The 25,068-nt window shown below is 43.0% G+C and overlaps 1 protein-coding gene across 4 annotated transcripts; it reads right to left on the reverse strand.

The window, feature by feature from the left end:
• Nucleotides 1–2,577: 2,577 nt before the first annotated feature.
• Nucleotides 2,578–24,575, reverse strand: LOC126986129 (uncharacterized). 4 transcript variants are annotated; one of them, XM_050841967.1, is made up of 13 exons: nucleotides 24,419–24,575; nucleotides 24,022–24,187; nucleotides 23,823–23,874; nucleotides 21,298–21,416; nucleotides 20,099–20,266; nucleotides 18,602–18,697; nucleotides 14,354–15,205; nucleotides 13,656–13,834; nucleotides 12,037–12,152; nucleotides 10,024–10,199; nucleotides 8,943–9,146; nucleotides 7,121–7,303; nucleotides 2,578–5,708 (listed from the first exon to the last, which is right to left on the reverse strand). In XM_050841967.1, the coding sequence occupies exons 3-13, from the start codon at nucleotides 23,851–23,853 to the stop codon at nucleotides 5,004–5,006; spliced, it is 2,829 nt and encodes a 942-aa protein (XP_050697924.1). In that variant the 5' UTR covers nucleotides 23,854–23,874; nucleotides 24,022–24,187; nucleotides 24,419–24,575; the 3' UTR covers nucleotides 2,578–5,003. The 4 variants fall into 4 exon arrangements, with proteins under 4 accessions (XP_050697924.1, XP_050697922.1, XP_050697925.1 ...); XM_050841965.1 differs by having other exon boundaries at nucleotides 21,298–21,419; XM_050841968.1 differs by lacking the exon at nucleotides 24,022–24,187 and having other exon boundaries at nucleotides 24,419–24,494.
• Between the last annotated feature and the right edge of the window lie 493 nt (nucleotides 24,576–25,068).

Below are 25,068 nucleotides of genomic sequence, written 5' to 3' on the forward strand. Positions count from 1 at the left end.
GACACATTCGGTTCCCTGTACGACGTTCCGAAGACTCACACACGCGTAGGTAATGTACTGCCTCCCCCGTGACCAAAAGTGGAAGCTTGGATACGGTTTGGTTTTGGACATGAATATACGTATAAAAATCACTCGTGGTAGCCTCTCGTAATGCCAAATGCCGAATTCATAAACACACATACTTGACAGGGTTTTCGTAGGAGTTATGGGCATTTCCGGGGGTAGTTTTATGACCCTGGTGGTAGTTTGACCCTTCCTCTGTACCATGAACCTAAGGAAACACTCATTAAAACCCAATTGACCTCATTTTTGGCCTTTGGAAATAGTTGACGCGAGGATTGGAAGCATCTGATAACACCAATCTCATTGCACACATACTTAAAAAAGCTTTCGTACAGGTTTTGTGGGGCATTTCCAGGGGTAGCTTGATGACCTTGGAGGTAGTTTGACCCTTCCTCTGTACCATGAACCTAAGGAAACACTCATTAAAACCCAATTGACCTCATTTTTGGCCTTTGGAAATAGTTGACGTGAGGATTGGAAGCATCTGATAACACCAACCTCATTGCACATATACTTAAAAAAGCTTTCGTACAGGTTTTCTGGGGCATTTCCAGGGGTAGCTTGATGACCTTGGTGGTAGTTTAACCCTATAAACACTTGCCTGCGCCAGAACGGGCTGGGCCGACCATCAGGCCCCACCTGGAAGAAGCCTTGGGCCGACCATCAGGCCCCACCGGGAAGATGCCTACCGGCGCAATAGGCAACAATGAAAAAAAAAAAATAAATAAATAAAAAAATAAATAAATAAAAATAAAAACATGAACCTAAGGAAACACTCATTAGAACCTCATTGATCACCTTTTAGGCCTTTGTAAACAGCTGATGTGAGAGGTGGAAGCGTCTGGGAACACCGACGGAAATCTTTGTGGGTAAGTTGCATCACATTACGAACTGGGCGTCGTAGCATTGTGTAGTTCCGACGATACGTAAAAAATCGTATTGGCTCAAAGCATTCCGAACACAGTCGTCCCTCAAATAGTACAGTTTCCAATAGTTCGGTTTTGGTTTTATACGGATTGTTATAGAAGATCTTTTGGGATTTTTAAATTTCCTGCTTGTTGGGAAATTTTAAAATCCTAAAAAGTCGTCTCAGAAAATCCACATAAAACCAAAAGCGAACTATTGGAACCCGTACTGTTTGAGGGACGGCTGTATTTCTCGATAACCTGCATGACATTTGTAACTGGGCATGGTAACATTACGTACACAGTTCCGATGATGCATAAAATGTCGTCGTGGCTAAAAGTACCGAACATTTCTTGATAAATTGCATGACACTTGGAACCGGCCATCACGTCATTACGCATAACCGTCATCACGTAACAAAAAAAAGGGAGTAATCGCTCATACGATATCCGACGTTTCTTGATAAATTAAACACATATATATACAAGAACAATATAAAAAACCTCCTTTCGACTCGTGTTTAGGGGAAAAAAAGGGAAGTTTCCACCCCTAAAGGAAGGACTTAAACGCGCACACACACATATGTACACGGGAAACACACACACACACACACACACACACATACGAACATATCCACTCTGTCTGTCATGGAGTTGTGATGTTTTTTTTTCATTTAATTTTTTTTTTTTTTAAGTTCGTCTGGTGTCGTCTGTCACTCGCCCTTCCGCACTCCCTTGTTCGTAGGCTTAAATTTACTATCACAAGCTGAGAAGAACCAAACAACAGTCGTAAACAACACAGGACCTCACCTTCCGTTCCCTTTCCTTCCCTCTCTCGTAAATTAGACTTCATCCTTCCTTCCGTTCCTTCGTATACGAGTTATTTCTTTCTTCCTTTCTATTTTGCTTCCTTCCTTTGTTAATGCTTCACCTGCCTTCCTTCCTTCTCTTCTCTTGTAAATTAGACTTCTTCCTTCCTTCTGTTCCTTCGTAAATGAGTTCTTTCTTTCTTTTCAATCTTGCTTCCTTCCTTTCTATACAGCCTTCCTTCATAACCACAAGACCTCACCTTTCGTTCCTTTCTTTCTTCTCTCGTAAATTAGACTTCTTCCTTCCTTCTGATCCTTTGTAAAACAGTTCTTTCTTTCTTCCTTTCTATACAGCCTCCCCTTCTGTTCCTTTCCTTCCCTTCTCTCATAAATTAGACTTCTTCCTTCCTTCTGATCCTTTGTAAAACAGTTCTTTCTTCCTTCCTTTCTATACAGCCTCCCCTTCTGTTCCTTTCCTTCCCTTCTCTCATAAATTAGACTTCATCCTTCCTTCTGATCCTTTGTAAAACAGTTCTTTCTTCCTTCCTTTCTATACAGCCTCCCCTTCTGTTCCTTTCCTTCCATTCTCTCGTAAATTAGACTTCATCCTTCCTTCTGATCCTTTATAAATTAGTTCTTCCTTCCTTTCCATCTTGCTTCCTTCCCTTCTATACAGCCTTCCTTCATAACCACAAGATCGTTCTACCTTCCTTCCTTTCTTCCCTTGATATGTATGTGTGTGTGTTGGTGTGGAGGTACAAGGGACTCTTTCTGTGTCCTTATCCTCCTTTTCTTTCTCCTCTTTTTCTCCTTCCTTCTCTTCTTCTTAATCCATCATCTCTTTTTCTTCCTCCTCTTCTACTTCCTTGATCTCCTTCTCTTCTTTCTTCTCCTTTTTGTGTTCTTTAACTCCTTCCTTCTCTTCCGTGTTATTCCTTCCTTCCTCTTCTTTATCCACCCTCTCCTTTTCCTCTTCCTCCTCTTCTTCCTCCTTTTCTACTTCCTTGATCTCCTTCTTTATCCAACATTTCCTCTTCCTCCTAATCTTACTTCCCTTCCTTTATCTCTTCAATCACCCTCTCCCTTCTCTCTCTCTCTCTTTCTCGCTCTCTCTCTCTGCCACCATTCTCTTCTTCCTTTATGCTACGGTACTTTTTTCTCTTCCACTCATTCATCTTTCTCCATATACTCTTTATCCACCACCTTCCACTTCTCCTCCACATCTTCTTCTTTATCTTATTCTCCTCAATCTCACTTTTCCTTCTTCAAAATCAATCTCCCTTCTCTCTCACTTTATCTGCCACCTTCCACTTTTTCTCCACATCTTCTTTATCTTATTCTCCTCTTTTTTTCTCCTCAATCGCACTTTTCCTTCTTCAAAATCAATCTCCCTTCTCTCTCACTCTCTCTCTCTCTTTCTGCCATCACCACCATCCCGCCACCTCTCGACACAAGCCTTTCTTTGGCACTCAGAAAAGTCAGGTACATGGAGATAAGTGTCTGTGAGTACGAAACCGAGGACGTACGTAAACACCTGCCGTATCACCTCCTCTCGTAACACAGTGTCGTAAGCCTGTTCACGACGACGCCCGACCTCTCGTAACAGTGTCGTATGCCTGTTCGTAACGGCGCCCGACGCAAACTGACACAAGCTCGGTTTTGGGTGTTGAGTGTTGCGTGTTTGAGTTTCGTAATCGCTGCGTCAACTAGAGTTCCGCCCGCTAGATGCAAACTAACACAAGCTCGGTTTTGGGTGTCGAGTGTTGCGTGTCTGAGTTTCGTAATCGCCGCGTCAACTGGTGTTCCGTGTCTTTGGCGAACCGTAACCTCAGCTGTCTCTCTCCACCCCTATAACACATCCCTCTCGTGCGAGTATCACATAACATCAGGGCACACTCCACGCATACCCCCTTTCGTTCCGTCGTAAAGGGATTGAACGCCCACCATCACATCCCTCTTTCAGCCATCATTCCTCGTCGTAAGGGGTGCGCATATCACATAACGTCCGGATACATTCTACGCATCCCCCCTTCAGCTTCGTCGTAGAGGAGGTGAATCGTATGTTCGTAATATCGCAGCACACTCATGCGCATCCCACCGTCACTGTTCCTGGTGTCATAAGGGGTGGGGTGTGACATAATGCCAAAAAAACACATATACACATCCCACTACGGCTGATCGTATGGGGGTGATGTGTGAGGGTGTGACTATTCAGCAGCAGTCACTGATATATGTACACATCCCCCCTTCACCCCCCAGGCCAGGGATCCGCAGAGTAAGGGGTATTTCATCATTTTATCATTCATACGCATCCTCCCTGGGACAGACGTTTTCCATAAGGGGTGTCAGGATAAAGTTTTGCTATTTTCTACTTGACGCATCTCCCCGAAGCCAAATATTTTCACGGGAAGAGGTGTTTGCGCTACTTTCTGACATTTTATAACTCTACGCATCCCCCCTAAGCCTGTATTTTCATGGTAAGGGGTGCAAACATTAGGTTCTGACATTTAATAGCTCTGCACATCCCCCCTCAGCCAGTATTTCCATTATAAGGGGTGCAAAACATTAGGTTCCTCCATTTTATAACTCTGCACATCCCCCCTAAGCCAGTATTTTCATGGTAAGGGGTGCAAACATTAGGTTCTGACATTTAATAACTCTGCACATCCCCCTAAGCCAGTATTTCCATGGTAAGGGGTGCAAACATTAGCCATTTTATACACAAGCACATACCACTAGTCAGATGTTTTACGGTCAGGGGTGTCAGCATATGTTCTACCGTTCTGTACTTCTACATATCCCCCCGGCCTTTCTATGCATGGGGTGTGTGCGTTGTTTCCTGCCATGTTAGAGCGCATCCCCCTAGCCTGATGTCTTCATGGTAAGGGGTGTGAGCGGCTACTGTTTACACATACGCATCCTCCATATCACATTCCCCTCTTCTTTGTCTCCATCTTTATTTATGGTGGCAGGGGGTGTAAGCAATGTCATAAGGGGTGCAACCAGTTTATACACACCCATACACATCCCCTTAAACCACACATAGTCACAGAAAGAGGTGTATAGCATGCATGTGTGTGTGTGTGTACAGGTCCCAAAACACACAAGACACATACACGCACATCCCTGACAAGTTAAGAGGTGCCGGCTCCTCGTGCAAAGACCCATTAGGCTAGCAAGAGGGCGCTGGTGGTAGTGTTTCATCTCGGCACCAGGCGGCAGCACCTCACTCGCCTGCGTGGGTCACTGGCTGCAGAATATTTGGCGACGTGAAAGTAGAGAGGTCCGTTAGGCTACCCGAACTACTATCATCCCCCTCGCCTTCCTCCTGCACTGTGGTGGTGACGGGGGCTGCTGGTGCGCTTGTCATAGTGGTGGTAGTGGTGGAGGGTGGTGGCGTAGGGGTGGTGGCAGTGGTAGGAGTGCTTGGCTTGGGGGTCGGTGCGGCGCCAAACAGCGTCTCAATTTTCGACTGAGTTACTTTCACGACCTTGACCTTTCTCTCCTCCGGCGTCGACGAGGATGACCTTTTTACGAGTTGCCGGATGACTGAATGCCGGCTGGAGTCCCGCATGAGGTTCCGCTGTAGGGCGAACCTCCCCGAATTATGCACTGGGGTCTCGGGGAGTAGGAGCGCCGAGTCTGGCAATGGGGGTAAGGTCGGGTCCTCCCTCCGCCTCCGTTTCTCCATGATGGCCATTCGGATACGCTCCCTCCGCTGCTTAAGGACCGAACACGTCTTGTCCTGGTGGTTCGTATACGCCATGATGGAGAAGACTCGTTTCCCGCAGTGCTTGCAGGAGAAGGTGCAGCAGCAGTCCTTGGTGTAGTTACAGCGGTCACAAACGATCTCCTCTTGTGGCTTCTCGCGTTCCTTGTTCGGCCCTCTGCGACGCTTCGGTGGGTTGTCGGAGGTGCTGCTGGGGGACTCCTGGGGTTGTGGGAAAGAGGGGGGGGTGGGGGTTAATGGGTGAGATTCAGGAGGTGTGTGATGTTAGGCTTTTCATGCGTTCTCTTCATTCTCTTTTAAGTACAGTACTAAGCAGCTTTCTCTCTCTTCTCTTCTCTTCATTTTCCTGCTCTTATATACTCTCAAATATGTTCTTTTACTCACACTAACACACACACACGTAATATATATTAATGACATGACAGAAGGGGTGACAAGCTATGTGAATAAGTGTGCTGATGATGCTAAATAATGAGGAGGGTGGCTAATAAAGAAGACTGTGTAGCCCTGAGCCAAGATCTCGACAGAATAAGCGAATGGTCACGCAAATGGGAAATGACATTCAATACAAAGAAGTGTAGTGTGATGGAGTTTGGTAAGAGCAGTAGACGAATATCAGGGAACTACTCTCGGAGTTATGAAAGAATCATGAAAAAAACAGAGGAAAAAGATCTGGGAGTGACAATAACAGACAAGTTGTTCTTTGGAAAGCAAATAAATAGGATAACTGGGGAAACATACAATCTTCTTAGAAACATAAAAGCAGCATTTACATATTTAGATCAGTGTTTCTTAAAGTGTGGTCCGCGGACCCCCAGGGGTCCGTGGAATGTTCCAAGGGGTCCGCAGGATAATTTTTAATATCGATTTCAGTCAAATTTTCGGCCAAAACGTCATAAATTCCTATTTTTGTAGCACCAAATCCTGATGGCTTTTTACAGTGGCTAAGTCACATTGGGATGGAAGTAATTTAATATAATAAAATTATAATAATAAAGGGTCCGCTACATGAGTAATTTTAATAAAAGGGGTCCGCTGCACAAAAAAGTTTAAGAAACACTGATTTAGATGAAGAAATGGTGAAGAAACTAATGACATCGATGATACGTCCAAGACTGGAATATGCAGCATTAGTGTGGTCACCTAGATTGAAGAAAGAAATTAGAAAGTTGGAAAGAATAAAGAGAGCAGCGACTAAATTGCCGGAAACTCTGAGAGAACAAACTTATGAAGAAAGACTGGAGAAATTGGGACTAACAACACTGGAGAGAATAAGAGAGAGAAGGGACCTAATAGCATTGCACAGGATACAGGAGGGATTGGAGAAATTGGACAGGGAAGACCTAGTGGTACGTGACAGAAGTGTGACTAGAGGCAATGGTAAGAAATTGAAGAAAAGTGACTGTAGGAGAGACATCAAGAAATACAGTTTTCCATACAGAACATGGAATGGACTTGACGAGGAGACTGTGTGTGCAAAAACGATTCATGAATTTAAAGCCAAACTGGATAATAAGCGTTACGGAGACGGGACAGCACGACCCTAGTACGGCTCTTGTCCTGTATTTCACAACCAGGTAAATACACACACACACACACACACACACACACACCTTCTTGAGACACAGGCCCTTCTGCAGGTGGTTGTGTAGCCTGACTTCGGTGGAGCATCGCAGACCACAGTGCTGGCAGCGATGGGAGACCTGGCAGTGGCCCTTGTCCTTGTGGATCTTGTAACGCTCCTCACTGGCGAACATCTGCAGACACTCGGTGCAACGGTGGTAACCCTCCGGCACCTTAGACCAGACAGGGAGGTATGGGGTCAGTGATATGTGTGTGTCGGTGAAAGGTGTTGTCCATTCAGTATACAGTCATCCTTCAAATAGTACGGTTTCCAATGGTTCAGTTTTGGTTTTATGTGGATTTTCATAATTTTTTTAGGATTTTTGAATTTCCCAACGGGCAGGAAATTTAAATATCCTAAAAAGGTCTTCTATGAAAATCCATATAAAACCGAAACCGGACTATTGGAAACTGTACTATTTGAGGGACTGTATATGTGTATGTATTTTCTAATGAGAAGGAAAAAAAAAGTAGATATTTAAGTAGAGAGATGATTAATGAATAGCTAATCATCATCATCATCATCATTCATCATTTTGTTTACCATCCGTGTTCACTCTTCCTGAGCGGTTGGACGCTTTATGGCTCTCCTCCATTCTACTCTGTCTTCTGCCTGATGCTCATCCAATCCCATCAATGCCAAGTCTTCCTGTATACACCTTCTCCATGTTTTCCTAGGTCTACCAACTGGTCTCCTTCCTTCTACCTCCAATCTCTCCAAAACTTCCAGCACTGTATCCTCCCCTGCTCTCTTTACATGTCCAAATCATTGGAGTCTTTACCTTCTGAGCACTGTTTCCAGGTCCTCTACTAAAACCCCCAGCACTGTATCCTCCCCTGCTCTCTTTATATGTCCAAACCATCAGAGGCTTTCCCTTCTGAGCACCGTTTCCAGGTCCTCTACTAAAACTCCCAGCACTGTATCCTCCCCTGCTCTCTTCACATGTCCAAACCATCAGAGTCTTTCCCTTCTGAGCAGTGTTTCCAGGTCCTCTACTAAAACTCCCAGCACTGTATCCTCCCCTGCTCTCTTTACATGTCCAAACCATCAGAGTCTTTCCCTTCTGAGCAGTGTTTCCAGGCCCTCTACTAAAACTCCCAGCACGGTATCCTCCCCTGCTCTCTTTACATGTCCAAACCATCAGAGTCTTTCCCTTCTGAGCAGTGTTTCCAGGTCCTCTACTAAAACTCCCAGCACTGTATCCTCCCCTGCTCTCTTTACACGTCCAAACCATCAGTCTTTCCCTTCTGAGCAGTGTTTCCAGGTCCTCTACTAAAACTCCCAGCACTGTATCCTCCCCTGCTCTCTTTACATGTCCAAACCATCCGAGTCTTTCCCTTCTGAGCACTGTTTCCAGGTCCTCTACTAAAACTCCCAGGACTGTATCCTCCCCTGCTCTCTTTACATGTCCAAACCATCAGAGTCTTTCCCTCCTGAGCAGTGTTTCCAGGTCCTCTACTAAAACTCCCAGCACTGTATCCTCCCCTGCTCTCTTCACATGTCCAAACCATCAGAGTCGTTCCCCTCTGAGCAGTGTTTCCAGGTCCTCTACTCCACATCTGTTAGCTACATCTGCACTGGACACCCTATCTTGCCACCTGATCCACGCCATATACCTCAGCATTCTAAGATCACTTGTTCTCAATACCTCCATCAATACTCTTTTTTTTTATGTCTTCGCCTGTGGTGTTGGAAGGCTTTCTTCACTGGCCTGGTGGTTGGCCCAAGCCCGTCTTGGCACGGACATTTTTTTTTTAGTTAGATAAAAAGTAATAATAATCATAATAATCAACAAGGCCACTCTTCCGCACCTCCTTCGTGGACAGCCCCTTACAGTTCCCCTTCTTCATGTGGTAGTAGAGGGATATCTTGCTCTTGTAGGCCTTGTCGCAGTATGGGCAGACCTCGTTCCGCCCCTCGTTGTGGGTGAGGCGGTGTGTCTTCATGTTGTGGATGAAGCTGAAGGACTTGCCGCAGATGTCACAGGGGTACGGCTTCTCCCCCGTGTGGACCACCTGGGGAAGGGATGTTAGATTAAGTTAGATAGAGGGGCCCATATAATCTAGTAGTTCACTGTATAATATTTGTTTTTTGGTTAGATTATGTTAGATGAGCTTGGTATGGGTAGGTAAGGTAAGGTAAGGTAAGGTAAGGTAAGGTAAGGTAAGGTAAGGTAAGGTAAGGTAAGGTAAGGCTAGGTTAGATTAGGTTAGCTTGGGTAAGTTTATGGTAGGTTAGGGTAGGGTTAGGTTAGCTGAGGAGTAGGGTAGGGTAGGGTAGGTAAGGTAAGGTTAGGTTAGGATAGGGTGGGTTAGGTTAGGTTGAGCTGGGGTTAGAGTAGGGTAGGGTAGGGTAGGTTAGTTTGGGTTAGGTGAAGTGGGGTTAGATTAGGGTAGCTTAGATTAGGTTAACACACACACACACACACACACACACACACACATTTTCTTCACTTCCTTTCTCTCCCACGTTCACAAACACACACAAACACAAACAGCAGATGGTCTCGTACACTAGGTAAAGTTGCAACACACACACACACACACACTTTTTCTCCCTCTTTCCATCCATCACACACACACACACACACACACACACACACACACACACATTTTCTTCACTTCCTTTCTCTCCCATGTTCACAAACACACACAAACACAAACAGTAGATGGTCTCGCACACTAGGTAAGGCTGCAATACACACACACACACACACACACACACACACACACACACACACACTTTTTCTCTCTTTCCATCCATCCATTGAGTTACGGGCATTTTTTTATTGTTGTTTCCTTTTTATTTGTGCCCTAGTGCTGTCTCCTTTGCTGTAAAAAATAAATAAATAAATAAAATAAAAAAAAATCCTACGCCCACACCCACACACACCAGGTGGTCACGCAGATTGGATCGGCAGTTGAAGGTCTTGCCGCAGTAGTCGCACTCAAAGCCCTTCTTGCCAGAGCCCGGGGTGACCTCAGGGGTGGGGTGGGCCGTGCGTCGGTGTACCTTCAGGGCCTCCAGCGTGGGCAGATCCTCCCCGCATGTAGCACAGCGCACGCCCTCTGTTAGCATGGGGTGTAAGGGTGAAGGTGTGTTAGAGAGACTGAGATATAGAGAAATAACTACAAAATGGAAATACAAATAGGAAATAGGGAAATAACTGTTTAATTTATGGACAGAGATAGGAAACAGAAACACATAGCAGCCCCTGTTAGCATGGGGTGTAAGGGTGAAGGTGTGTTAGAGACTGAGAAATAGAGAAATAACTACAAAATGGAAATATAAATAGGAAATAAGGAAATAACTGTTTAATTTATGGACAGAGATAGGAAACAGAAACACATAGCAGCTCCTGTTGGTATAGGGTGATAGGGTGAAGGTGTGTTAGAGAGATTGAGAAACAGAAACAACTAGAAAATGGGAATATAAATAGGAAATAGGAAAATAACTGTTTAATTTATGGACAGAGATAGGAAACAAGCACATAGTAGCCCCTGTTAGCATGGGGTGTAAGGGTGAAGGTGTGTTAGAGAGAGATTGAGAAACAGAAACAACTAGAAAATGGGAATATAAATAGGAAATAGAGAAATAACTTTAATTTATGGACAGAGAAAGGAAACAGAAACACATAGCACCCGCTGTTGGTATAGGGTGATAGGGTGAAGGTGTGTTAGAGAGACTGAGATATAGAGAAATAACTACAAAATGGAAATATAAATAGGAAATAGGGAAATAACCGTTTAATTTATGGACAGAGATAGGAAACAGATGCACATAGTAGCCCCTGTTAGCATGGGGTGTAAGGGTGAAGGTGTGTTAGAGAGATTGAGAAACAGAAACAACTAGAAAATGGGAATATAAATAGGAAATAGGGAAATAACTGTTTAATTTATGGACAGAGATAGGAAACAGAAACACATAGCAGCTCCTGTTGGTATAGGGTGCAAGGGTGAAGGTGTGTTAGAGAGACTGAGAAATAGAAACAACTACAAAATGGAAATATAAATAGGAAATAGGGAAATAACTTTAATTTATGGACAGATAGGAAACAGAAGTACATAGCAGCTCCTGTTAGCATGGGGTGTAAGGGTGAAGGTGTGTTAGAGAGACTGAGAAATAGAAACAACTACAAAATGGAAATATAAATAGGAAATAGGGAAATAACTGTTTAATTTATGGACAGAGATAGGAAACAAGCACATAGTAGCCCCTATTAGCATGGGGAGCAAGGGTGAAGGTGTGTTAGAGAGACTGAGATATAGAGAAATAACTACAAAATGGAAATATAAATAGGAAATAGGGAAATAACCGTTTAATTTATGGACAGAGATAGGAAACAGATGCACATAGTAGCCCCTGTTAGCATGGGGTGTAAGGGTGAAGGTGTGTTAGAGAGAGACTGAGAAATAAGCAACTATGGTATTGAATTCATTGGACAGAGATAGAAAATAGAAACAGAAAAATAGGAAACCAAGAAAACAACTATTGAAATCATGGACACAGATTGGTACTGTTTTTCCTCTCCCATATTCCTGTTTGTCTAACTTAGCTGTCTTGCGATCTGACTGTTCTATCATTCACTGTTTATCTCTCTGTCTATCTGTATGCCTGTCCTATATCTGTTTGTCTAACCTACCTGTCTTGCTATCTGACTGTCCTATCCTTGTTTATCTCTCTGTCTATCTGTATGTCTGTCCTATATCTATTTCTCCATTCTAGCTGTCTTTCTATTTGTCTATCTGTTCTATCTGCCTGTCTATCTGTTTGTCTGTCTCTTTTGTTTGTGTATATATATAATAGCTGTCTTTCTATCTCTGCCTGTCTGTCTATTTGTCAAGTCTATCCCGTTTTCATCTTCTTCCTCCTCCTCCTCTTCATCATCATCAGCCTCCCCCTTACCACTCTTGTTGGGGTTGCAAGTTCCCTGGTACTTCACGATGTGCCGTGTCAGCTCAGACTTGGAGGCGAACTCGACGCTGCAGGACTCACACTTGTTGGACCGCTCCGTCGATCCTCTGGAACACAAGGCAAAATAAATGGTTGGTTTACGCCTCTCCCTTTATTATTTACAAGGAAGAAGGCAAGTTAACGGGGGGGGGAAAAAAAGAGGGAAAAATGATGAAAGAGAGAAGGGAAGAAGGGAAAGAAGAGGAATAGGAGAAAGGAATGGCCAGTAGAAGGCTAGGTTAGGTTAGGAACAGAGAAGGGGAATAGAAAAAAAGAGGTTAGGTTAGGAACAGAGAAGGAGAATAGAAAAAAGAGGTTAGGTTAGGTTAGGTTAGGAACAGAGAAGGAGAATAAAAAAGAGGTAAGGTTAGGTTAGGTTAGGAACAGAGAAGGAGAATAAAAAAGAGGTTAGGTTAGGAACAGAGAAGGAGAATAAAAAAGAGGTAAGGTTAGGAACAGAGAAGGAGAATAAAAAAGAGGTTAGGTTAGGAACAGAGAAGGAGAATAAAAAAGAGGTAAGGTTAGGTTAGGTTAGGAACAGAGAAGGAGAATAAAAAAGAGGTTAGGTTAGGTTAGGTTAGGAACAGAGAAGGAGAATAGAAAAAGGAGGTAAGGTTAGGTTAGGTTAGGAAAAGAGAAGAATAGAAAAAGGAGGTAAGGTTAGGTTAGGTTAGGAACAGAGAAGGAGAATAGAAAAAAGAGGTTAGGTTAGGTTAGGAAAAGAGAAGGAGAATAGAAAAAAAAGGTTAGGTTAGGAACAGAGAAGGAGAATAGAAAAAGAAGAGGAGAAGGAGACAAAGAAGACCAAGAAGACGTAGAAGAAAATAAGGAACGTAGAAGATAAGAAGAAAGAGGAAGAGAAAGAAGAGAAAGAAGAGATAGGGAAAAAAGATGACAAAAGAAGAGAAGGAGAGAAAGAAGACCAACAAGACATAGAAGAAAATAAGGAACGTAGAAGATAAGAAGATAGAGGAAACGAAAGAAGAAGAGAAAAACGGACAAAGACAAGAAGAGTAAGAAGAAGAAAGAGAAGAAGAGAAAGAGGAAAAGGAAGGAAAACAAGATAAAAAGAGGAAGGAAGAAGAAGACAAAGAAAGAAAAAAGGACAGACAAGAAGAGGAGTAAGAAGAAGAAAGAGAAGGAAGAAGAGAAAGAGGAAAAGGAAGGAAGACAAGATAAAAAGAATAAGGAAGAAGAAGACAAAGAAGAAAGAAAAAAGGACAAAGACAAGAGGAGTAAGAAGGAGAAAGAGAAGGAAGAAGAGAAAGAGGAAAAGGAAGGAAAACAAGATAAACAGAGGAAGAACAAGACAAAGAAAAAATAACAAAGACAAGAAGAGGAGTAAGAAGGAGAAAACAAAAGAAGACAAAGAGGGAGCAAAGAAGACAAAACTAGAGAAAAAAATGCAGCAAAGAGAGAGAAAAATGGAATAAAAAGAGGTGGGAGGGAGAGGGACAAGGAAAGAAGGAGATGAGAAAGAGGGAGAAGACTTAAAATAAAAATGTGGCTCTAGAATAAGCAGAAAAAGAAGGAAGAAAAAGAAGAAACAGAGAAGACAAGACGACACTAACCCATGCGTGACAGTGTGAGCCTTAAGCGAGGGTCTGTCGGGGAAGGTCTGCCCACACACGCCGCAGGAGATGAGGACCGAGCCGGCGTGTGTGACCATGTGCCTCTTGAGCTCCTGCACCACCGGGAACTCCAGACCGCACACCTGACATTCGTACTGGGCCTCGAGCGACTGGTGAACCTGTTTGGGAAGGCGGGTGTGTTTGAGTGAGTGGGGGAGATGTGTGTGAGAGGGTGTGGTGGGGTGTAAGGGTGTGTTTGGTGAGGGTGGGGTGTTTGGAGTGTGTGTGTGTGTGTGTGTATTTGGGATATGGCGCAAGAGTGTGTGTGTGTGTGTGTGTGTGTGTGTGTGTGTGTGTGTGTGTGTGTGTGTGTTTCGGAAAGGTGCAAGACTGTCTATATATAAACATCAAAATCCCTAATGAACAGTCATAAAAAAAAGGTTAATGTAGATACAGATACTAGTAATCAAACACCAATACACAATTACAACCTTCAAGAGCCATGAGATATAACAGATAAGAAAAACACGCATGATATCTAAATTTAACATATATAAAAAACACAACACACAGATAGTTACATACACACACACATACACACACAGTTTCATACATACACCCACACACACACACACACAGTTATATACATACACACACACTGATTAATGAAACACACACACACACACACACCTACATACCTGGTGTTTATGTGAGACCAGCTGGTGTTGATAGCGGAACATCTCCTCGCACTTATCGCAGTTATACACACCAGGATGATCAAGCAGAATATCACTCGGCACATCCCCATACCCCTCTATACTTCCCGCATCCTCCTCCTGTTCCTGGCTCTCCTGCGGCCCCTCCAACATCTCCTCCTGTGGCCCTGGATCACCGGCGCCCTCGAGGAAGTGTGCCGGCGCTGGGAGGGTCAGGAGGAAGTGCTCGGGCGGGAAGACTGGGTTGTCGCTACGTTGGTCCTCCTCCATAACCGTCGTGAGTATGTCGAGAGGGTTGATTTCGACTTGCATGCTCTCGTGAAGCGGCTGAGTCATTGCGATATTGCCTAACTCCCCCGGTAATATTTCCAAGGGGTCAGGGTCTATGTGCGTGGTTTGAGGCGCTGTTCCGTTGTTGTTGAGCGTCGCGGCGTCTATAGAATGCACGGCGAGACTCCTCATGAAGTGCGAGTCTATCCCGTCGTCGTTTCCCTTGATGGTGATGCCGTTCCCGAGGTTCTTCTCCTCCTCGCACCCGTTGACGAGTCCGTTATCGCCGGTCGTCACGTAAAACACCGCGTTCCCGTTCCCGTCCCTTCCGCTGCTGAAGTCGCTGCCGTCGTATTTACCGTCCCCGTTCACCATAATAACTCCTACGGCATCATCATCCCCACCCCCCTCCCCTACCGCAGTGCCCCCATTGACGAGAGACACACTGCCGGCCCCCTTCTGCTGCTGTTGATGTTGCTGTGTGTCATTGTCGTGCGCCAGGAGGTGCCGCACGATGGACACGGTGCCCTGGATCTTGATGCCACACTCCCCGCATGTGTAGACCTGTTAGGGGGTGAGGCGGGCGTGTGAGGTTGGTTTATTTGGGGTGCTGTGGGTGTAATTATGTAACAGGGAAGAGAGAAGGTATTAGACTGTTCCAAATATATGACAAAAAGAGAGACTGATACAAATGAAAGAGAAGGATGCTTAGAAGAATAGGTTGAAGAAATAATGAAAAAGAGAGGGTATACAAGACTGTTTAAGACGTAATAGAGTGCTGTGGGTGTAATTATGCAACAGGGAAGAGAGAAGGTATTAGACTGTTCCAAATATATGACAAAAAGAGAAATGATACAAATGAAAAAGGAGGATGCCTAGAAGAACAGGTTGAAGAAATAAGGAAGAAGAAGGTATACAAGACTGTTTAAGACACAATACAGTGCTGTGGGTGTAATTATGTAACAGGGAAGAGAGAAGGTATTAGACTGTTCCAAATATATGACAAAAAGAGAAATGATACAAATGAAAGAGAAGGATGCTTAGAAGAACAGGTTGAAGAAATAAGGAAAAGGAGAACATGACACATAAGATTTTTAAAGAGATATAGAAGAAAAATTAAACAATCAATGGAAAACAACAGAGGATAACAGAAGCATTAGGTTGAAGAAATAAGGCGTGTGAGGTTGCTTTGTTTGGGGTGCTGTGGGTGTAATTCTATATGAGGAAAGTGTTATTAGACTTTGAAATATTTAACAGAAAGAGAAAGAAATTATACAAATGAAAGAGAAGGATGCTTAGAAGAATAGGTTGAAGAAATAATGAAAAAGAGAGGGTATACAAGACTGTTTGAATGTTATGGAGTGCTGTGGGTGTAATTATATGAGGAAAGTGATATTAGACTTTGAAATATATAACAGAGAGAGAAAGGAATAATACATAAGAGGATAAGAGGATGCCAGGAAGATTACGTATATGAAATAATGAAAAAGAGAGGGTATACAAGACTGTTTGAATGTTATGGAGTGCTGTGGGTGTAATTATATGAGGAAAGTGATATTAGACTTTGAAATATATAACAGAGAGGGAAAGAAATGATACATAAGAGAATAAGAGGATGCCAGGAAGATTATGTAAATTAAATAATAAAAAAGAGGGTATACAAGACTGTTTGAATGTTATGGAGTGCTGTGGGTGTAATTATATGAGGAAAGTGATATTAGACTTTGAAATATATAACAGAGAGAGAAAGAATAAGAGGATGCCAGGAAGATTACGTAAATTAAATAATGAAAAAGAGAGGGTATACAAGACTGTTTGAATGTTATAGAGTGCTGTGGGTGTAATTATATATGAGGAAAGTGATATTAGACTTTGAAATATATAACAGAGAGAGAAATAAATGATACACAAGAGAATAAGAGGATGCCAGGAAGATTACGTAAATTAAATAAGGTAAAAGAGAGGGTATACAAGACTGTTTGAATGTTATGGAGTGCTGTGGGTGTAATTATATATAAGGAAAGTGACATTAGACTTTGAAATATATAACAGAGAGAGAAAGAATAAGAGAATAAGAGGATGCCAGGAAGATTAAGTTAATGAAATAAGGAAAAAGAGAAAATCTAAGACTGTTTGAGATGACAGAAAAAAAATAGTGGAAAATAAAAAGAAGGAAGGCAGGAGAGATTAGGCTACATTGAAGGAATAAGGATAAAAGAATATAAAGAAGCAAGAAGGAAAGGAGGTACGGATGAAGCAGAAAAAGACGAAAACATTGGAAAATAAAAAAAAGACAGGTGGAAAGATTAGGTTCAAGAATTAGGAAAAGATATGAAGAAGAAGAAAGAGAAGGAGAAAATAAGACATGCAAAACAGAACAAAGACAGAAAATTAGGCTGAAGAAATAAGGAAAGAAAGAGAACATATAAGATAGCCTGATATGAAGCAGAAAAGACGAAAACATTGGAAAATAAAAAGAAAGGTGGAGATTAGGTTTGTGAAATAGGGAACGATATGAAGAAGAAGAAAGAGAAGAAAGAGAAAAGGCTGGAGAAAGAAGAATAACAATGATAAGATAGCCTGAGATGAAGCAGAAAAAGACAAAAACACTGGAAAATAAAAAGAAAGGTGGAGATTAGGTTTGTGAAATAGGGAAAGATATGAAGAAGAAGAAAGAGGAGAAAATAAGACATATATACAAAACAAAACAAGGACAGAAAATTAGGCTGAAGAAATAAGGAAAAAAGAGAACATATAAGATAGCCTGATATGAAGCAGAAAAAGACGAAAACATTGGAAAATAAAAAGAAAGGTGGAGATTAGGTTCATGAAATAGAGAATGATATGAAGAAGAAGAAAGAGAAGAAGGAGAAAAGGCTGGAGAAAGAAGAATAACGATGATAAGATAGCCTGAGATAAAGCAGAAAAAGACGAAAACACTGGAAAATAAAAAGAAAGAAAGGTGGAGAGATTAGGTTCATGAAATAGAGAATGATATGAAGAAGAAGAAAGAGAAGAAGGAGAAAAGGCTGGAGAAAGAAGAATAACGATGATAAGATAGTCTGAGATGAAGCAGAAAAAGACGAAAACACTGGAAAATAAAAAGAAAGAAAGGTGGAGAGATTAGGTTCATGAAATAGAGAATGATATGAAGAAGAAGAAAGAGAAGAAGGAGAAAAGGCTGGAGAAAGAAGAATAACGATGATAAGATAGTCTGAGATGAAGCAGAAATAGATGAAAACACTGGAAAATAAAAAGAAAGGTGGAGAGATTAGGTTCATGAAATAGGGAACGATATGAAGACGAAGAATGAGAAGAAAGAGAAAAGGCTGGAGAAAGAAGAATAACAATGATAAGATAGTCTGAGATGAAGCAGAAAAAGACAAAAACACTGGAAAATAAAAAGAAAGGTGGAGAGATTAGGTTCATGAAATAGGAAACGATATGAAGAAGAAAGAGAAGGAGAAAATAAGACATATATACAAAACAAAACAAGGACAGAAAATCAGGCTGAAGAAAGAAGAATAACGATGATAAGATAGTCTGAGATAAAGCAGAAAAAGACGAAAACACTGGAAAATAAAAAGAAAGAAAGGTAGAGAGATTAGGTTCATGAAATAGAGAACCATACGAAGAAGAAGAAAGAGAAGAAGGAGAAAAGGCTGAAGAAAGAAGAATAACGAAGAGAAGACTGTTACCCCTTGACTGCGGATTTCCTAGTCAGACCTCACCAAGCTATAGGAATGGAACAAAAAGTGGCTGATACAATTTAATGAAGAAAAATGTAAACTCCTGCACTTTGGGAGGGGATACACATGGGAAACACCCCACTATCCACCACAGAGGCTGAGAAAGACATGGGAGTATATGTTATCGGGCTACCAGTAAAAGCTAAATCTGTGCCAATCGCAGCGGACGGGTTAAGAAGGCAGGTAAGCAAGGTATAGGGGGTAGTCTCACCTTGGTCCGCTGTATGTCGTCGCCGCGTAGCACAAGGCTCACCTCCCTGTAGAAGGCCAGGTGGCGTTTCTCCATGTGCAGCGGCAAGTCCATGATCTGGGGGACAAGACGACACTGTTACCACATCATGAGACACTGTTAATACCTCTACCAGCATCATCACCACCAGTACCATTATCATAAAACCATTACTGATACTACTACTGTTACTATATATACAGCTACCACCACCACTAATATTACTATTACTACCACTATCACTTTGCTAAACAACACACCCCTTAAAACCTAACCAGACCAACCAAGCCTAAGCAAAGCAATCCTATTCCAACCTACCTAATCTAACCTAACCAAATCAATCCCAACCCAACCTACCTGACCTAACCTAACTTAACCAAACCTAACCAAAGCAATCCCAACCAAACCCACCTGACCTAACCTAACTTAACCAAACCAAACCTAACCAAAGCAATCCCAACCCAACCTACCTGACCTAACCTAACTTAACCAAACCAAAGCATTCCCAACCCAACCCACCTGACCTAACCTAACTTAACCAAACCTAACCCAACCTACCTGACCCACCTGACCTAACCTAACTTAACCAGACCTAACCAAAGCAATCCCAACCCAACCCACCTGAACTAACCTAACTTAACCAAACCTAACCCAACCTACCTGACCCACCTGACCTAACCTAACTTAACCAGACCTAACCAAAGCAATCCCAACCCAACCCACCTGACCTAACCTAACTTAACCAAACCTAACCCAACATACCTGACCCACCTGACCTAACCTAACTTAACCAAACCTAACCAAAGCAATCCCAACCCAACCTACCTGACCTAATCTAACTTAACCAAACCTAACCAAAGCAATCCCAACCCAACCCACCTGACCTAACCTAACTTAACCAAACCTAACCAAAGCAATCCCAACCCAACCCACCTGACCTAACCTAACTTAACCAAACCAAAGCAATCCTAACCCAACCCACCTGACCTAACCTAACTTAACCAAACCTAACCAAAGCAATCCTAACCCAACCCACCTGACCTAACCTAACTTAACCAAACCTAACCAAAGCAATCCTAACCCAACCCACCTGACCTAACCTAACTTAACCAGACCTAACCAAAGCAATCCCAACCCAACCCACCTGACCTGACCTAACTTAACCTAACCTAAACTAACCAGACCTAACCAAATCAATCCCAACCCAACCCACCTGACCTGACCTAACTTAACCTAACCTAAACTAACCAGACCTAACCAAATCAATCCCAACCCAACCCACCTGACCTAACCTAAACTAACCAGACCTAACCAAATCAATCCTAACCCAACCTACCTGACCTAACCTAACCAAAACTAACCAGACCTAACCAAATCCACCAACACCACCACCACACCCCTAAATTAACCTACCACAATCAACAACAACCTTACCTAACCTAACAGACCATCACACCACCACCACCACCGTCCCCTCACCTCCGTGGAAGTAAAGCTGCAGTAGGCACAGTGGAAGTGTATAGTGGGGTTTTTGTCTGCCCCAAGCACGCAGCCTGGCAGGGGACACGCACCGCCCACCACCACAGTGAAGTGCTCCTTGTGCGTCTCAAAGATGTGCAGGCGGTAGTGGGACAGGGCCTCCTTCACCTGATGAGGGTTACATAGGTTTACATAGATACCCAGAGTGGAGTAGAGGACCTGGAAACAGTGCTCAGAAGGGAAAGACTCCGATGGTTTGGACATGTGAAGAGAGCAGGGGAGGATACATTGATAGGAGTTTTGGAGAGATTGGAGGTAGAAGGAAGGAGACCAGTTGGTAGACCTAGGAAAACGTGGAGAAGGTGTATACAGGAAGACTTGGCAGTGATGGGATTGGATGAGCATCGGGCAGAAGACAAAGAGGAGGTAGAAGGAAGGAGACCAGTTGGTAGACCTAGGAAAATGTGGAGAAGGTGTATACAGGAAGACTTGGAATTGATGGGATTGGATGAGCATCGGGCAGAAGACAGAGTAGAATGGAGGAGAGCCATAAAGAGTCCAAGTGCTCAGGAAGAGTGAAAACAGATGGTAAACAAAATGATGATGATGATGATGACATAGATACCCAGACCCACACACAGAGACAAAGTGACAACATAAAATACACACCATGCAAACTGAGACAAAAAGAAACACTATCAAATCAAATGGCCACTGTGATACTGCATTTGTCTTAGTGAATATTAATTAAGATAGAGGAGGTGGCAATCAAAGGAAGAGGTTTACATAGATTTACATACATACCCAGACCCACACACTGAGACGAGGTGAAATAACATCAAATTGAATGGCTGTCACGATATTGCTTTTGTCTTAGTGAATATTAATTAAGACAGAGGAGGTGGCCATCAAAGGAAGAGGTTTACATAGATTTATATAGATATCCAGGCCCAAAGAAACAGAGATGAGGGGAAATGACATCAACTATCATGATATTGCCTTTTAGTAAGTAGTAATTAAAGTTGAAGAAATGGTAGTCAAAGAGAGAGAGATTTACATAGTTTAAAATATATATTCAGATGGCAGATTAAACTGAGAGATAACATTACAATAATTCATCTTATATATACACAAATCGACAATAGCTGACCACCCTAGAGTTCAACAAGTACATGGGGTATAGATGCCCCCCCACATACCTGCAGGAAGCTGGCACTGCACCGTCGGCACTGCAGCACACCGACGCGGGCCACAGGCTCTCCGTTCTCGCGGTCAACAGTGGCCAACGCCGGCAGGAACTGACTACCCAGGATTAAGTCTACTTGGGGGGAGACACAACAACATTAACTATAAACAAGTGTGGCATAGAGGGTATAAGACTAAGAATTAAGAGTAAGAAAACTATGAACATGCAATTATATACTATACACTGAACTCAAATTTGACTCACTGCAATATATGACCTATTAAAAATGATTTCTTTAAGGCAACACAACATTAACTTTAAACAAGTGTGGCACAGAGGGTAAAGAAATCAGCCAATAGATAAATCAATATACAAAGGAATGTTCTTCTAAAATTTGACTCAGCTATAGATAAGTGTTGCTCCAAGAAGCGGCATTTATGAATTAAGAATCAGCCTTCAATCAAAAATACTAAATACTATATATATAGATAAATACACAAATAAATCTATAACTAAATTCTAACGATGTTAAATATAACCTAACAAAATCTAGTTCTATAAGTTCTTTTTAAGGTAATAAAGAAAAAGTAAAGCAATCAATCAATCAATAAATGAATATATAAATAAATACATGTATAAATGTGTAATTAAAAACTGACTCAATGCAAAACAAAGCCTAACAAAATCTGCCTCTTTAAGATTCTAATAAGGGTAAAACATATCTAACAAAAAAAAAAAAAAAAAAAAAAAAAAAGGCAATTTGAATATAATTAAGTGAAGAAATATTACATAAAAAGCATAATGTCCTCAAGATACTAAAAAGTTAAGCTCACACATCTCATAAACCAAGCAGATGTAATATAAAGTAAAATAGATATACTAGGAATAATAGGAATAAATAGACAATATATTTAAACACCCAGCATCTTATCATAATAGGTAAGGAGTGGGTAAGGAAGGAGGGGTGGGGGTACTATACATCTGGGTATGGGTAAGGAGCAGGTAAGGGAGGCTGGGTACTGTGGGTTTGGGTATGGTAGAGAAAGGGTAAGGAATGTAAAGGGATGAATGGATGAATTAATACTGGGTCTGAATATGGGTTTTCATGGGTAAGGAAAGATAAGGGAACGAAGGGAGTGGATGAAGTAAGAAATAAGAAAAATAAAGACAAAAAGTGGATAAAATAGCATAGTAAAAAGTGGAATAGAAATCAAAGTATAGCTGAGGGTGGAATAAAAATAAAAAAAGGAAAAGAAAGTAGGTATTTAAATGTCATAGAAGTGGAATAAGAGTAAAAATGTGGCTCAAAAGTGGAATAAACAAATAAAAAAGCAATAAAATAAGACAGACAATAAAAAAAGCTCAGAAGTGAAATAAAAAGAAAAAAAGATGAGTGAGATGGACTTGAGTGAATATAATAATGAGATAGTGTGAGGTCTGTTCTGAGGGTCTGTGGGTGTGCTGGGTGACTTAGGGGTGAGAGTGGGATGTGAGAGGGGTGCAGGATGAGTGGGGAGGCTGTGGGGTGAGAGGGATGAGTGGGGTGAGATAAAATAGGGAGACATATGATTAGGAAACGAGGGATGTGAGTATGGGTGTGTTCCAGGGGTGAGGATGTGCTGGGTGACTGAGGGGTGAGAGGGGGATGTGAGAGGGGTGCAGGGTGAGTGGGGAGGCCGTGGGGTGAGAGGGATGAGTGGGATGTGATAATTTTCTCAACATCTTTAAGAAAACATATGATTAAAAAGACATTGTTTGAGGTGTGTTCCAGGGGTGTGCTGGGTGACTGAGGGGTGAGAGGGGGATGTGAGAGGGGTGCAGGGTGAGTGGGGAGGCTGTGGGGTGAGTGGGATGTGATAATTTTCTCAACATCTTTAAGAAAACATACGATAAGAGAAGGTGGTTTAGGGTGTGTTCCAGGGGTGTGAGGATGTGCTGGGTGACTGAGGGGTGAGAGGGGGATGTGAGAGGGGTGCAGGGTGAGTGGGGATGCTGTGGGGTGAGAGGGGTGAGTGGGATGTGATCATTTTCTGAACATCCTCAAGAAAACATATGATTAAAAAGACATCATTTGGGGTTTGTTCCAGGGGTGTGAGGATGTGCTGGGGGTCTGGAGGGTGAGAGGGGGATGTGAGAGGGGTGCAGGGTGAGTGGGGATGCGGTGGGGTGAGAGGGTGAGTGGGATGTGATCATTTCTGAACATCCTCAAGAAAACATATGATTAAAAAGACATCATTTGGGGTTTGTTCCAGGGGTGTGAGGATGTGCTGGGGGTCTGGAGGGTGAGAGGGGGATGTGAGAGGGGTGCAGGGTGAGTGGGGAGGCTGTGGGGTGAGAGGGGTGAGTGGGATGTGATAATTTTCTGAACATCTTTAACAAAACATATGATTAAAAAGACATCATTTGGGGTTTGTTCCAGGGGTGTGAGGATGTGCTGGGGGTCTGGAGGGTGAGAGGGGGATGTGAGAGGGGTGCAGGGTGAGTGGGGAGGCCGTGGGGTGAGAGGGGTGAGAGGGGTGATAGAATCCTTGTCGACACCTTCAAACGGAGTGGTGAGCCGATGGGTCATGCTGTTACCAGGCCTGCCAACCTGCGGAGGAAGACACACGCTCTTATTTCACGCCATTTCATCACTTCCCGGCTACACTTTACACTTTTATCCACTTATATCACTATCTCACACGTATTTCCAGTATTTTGATGTGTGTTTGAGGTGTAGTAAGCAATTTCAGGTTACCAAAATAGGTGCGAGTCGGAAGGGTTGGCAGCACGAGAGCAGCAAAACATGATCTCGTTTTGTGACAATTTCCTAAAAGGTGGATGAAATAGGCCACATCCACCTTCCTCATCCACATGCTCCTCCCAAACTGTAGTGGAGGGCCTGCCACCGCCCACGGCCACCCCTGGGGACGAGCAGAAGCCTAATTACACTTAAATATAGCAGAGACTTCCCTCCCTCACCTCGACCCTCCGTAAATCAATATGACTCTCTGCCCATGAAGTTTTCTCGGTGATCACATTAAATTCCACTTTTATCCACATAGGCGTCCATCCACACCCTCAATTCCACATCCCACAGGTAGATGAGGCATTCAGGTAGCCGTGTGACCGGTGTGGGGTGGATTTTGACTCACCTGTCAATGGAAATTCATGGAGAAAAGAGGCGTAATGGAATCCATGGTATGAGTTTGGCTGCGCAAGTCTTAATGCCAGCGAGGAAGGGCCCGGCCTCCCCATTACCATGCTATTTTTACCTGTCATCCACCTCCCCCAGGCCTTCCCCATGGGTTAGCTCTCTCCCCATAGTTCCCCTTGCAATTGATCTTAACACCGGGTGCCTCTCAGAAGGTTTCGTTAGCCGGGGTTGCGACATTATTGCAAAACTGATGAATGTTAATATTATATGAGTGACCCCCCCATCCTCCATTTGAGACCTCCATGCTATTTTTACCTCCCTCATACACGCCCCCTAGGCTTTCCCCATGGGTTACCTCTCTCCCCATAGTTCCCCCTGCCATTGATCTTAACACCGGGTGCCTCTTAGAAGGTTACGTCAGCCGGGGTTGCGAGATTATTGCAAAAAAGATGAATGTTATATCGCCCGGTGTATTGATAATCACCATATTACGACATCTCCCCATATATTGCATTACCGGCTTATTCACGCCCCCCCGGCCCTCCCCACGGGTTAAACCTCCCCATATGTTTTTTCTTAATCTTGATCTTAATACCGGTTGGGTCTAAGAGGTTTGTAATGCCCGGTGTTATGAGATTATTGGAAAAA

Source organism: Eriocheir sinensis, chromosome 61 (assembly GCF_024679095.1).
Source record: "Eriocheir sinensis breed Jianghai 21 chromosome 61, ASM2467909v1, whole genome shotgun sequence".
NCBI lineage: Eukaryota > Metazoa > Arthropoda > Malacostraca > Decapoda > Varunidae > Eriocheir > Eriocheir sinensis.

Excerpts from the sequence above, each read along its gene's own strand:
- LOC126986129 (XM_050841965.1), bottom strand. The coding sequence starts at position 23,853 with ATGACCCATCGGCTCACCACTCCGTTTGAAG. Across the intron at positions 15,206-18,601 it reads ACGACATACAGCGGACCAAG|GTCTACACATGCGGGGAGTG; the intron begins GTGAGACTACCC and ends ACCCCCTAACAG. Across the intron at positions 7,304-8,942 it reads AGGGGCTGTCCACGAAGGAG|GTGCCGGAGGGTTACCACCG; the intron begins GTGCGGAAGAGT and ends GTCTGGTCTAAG.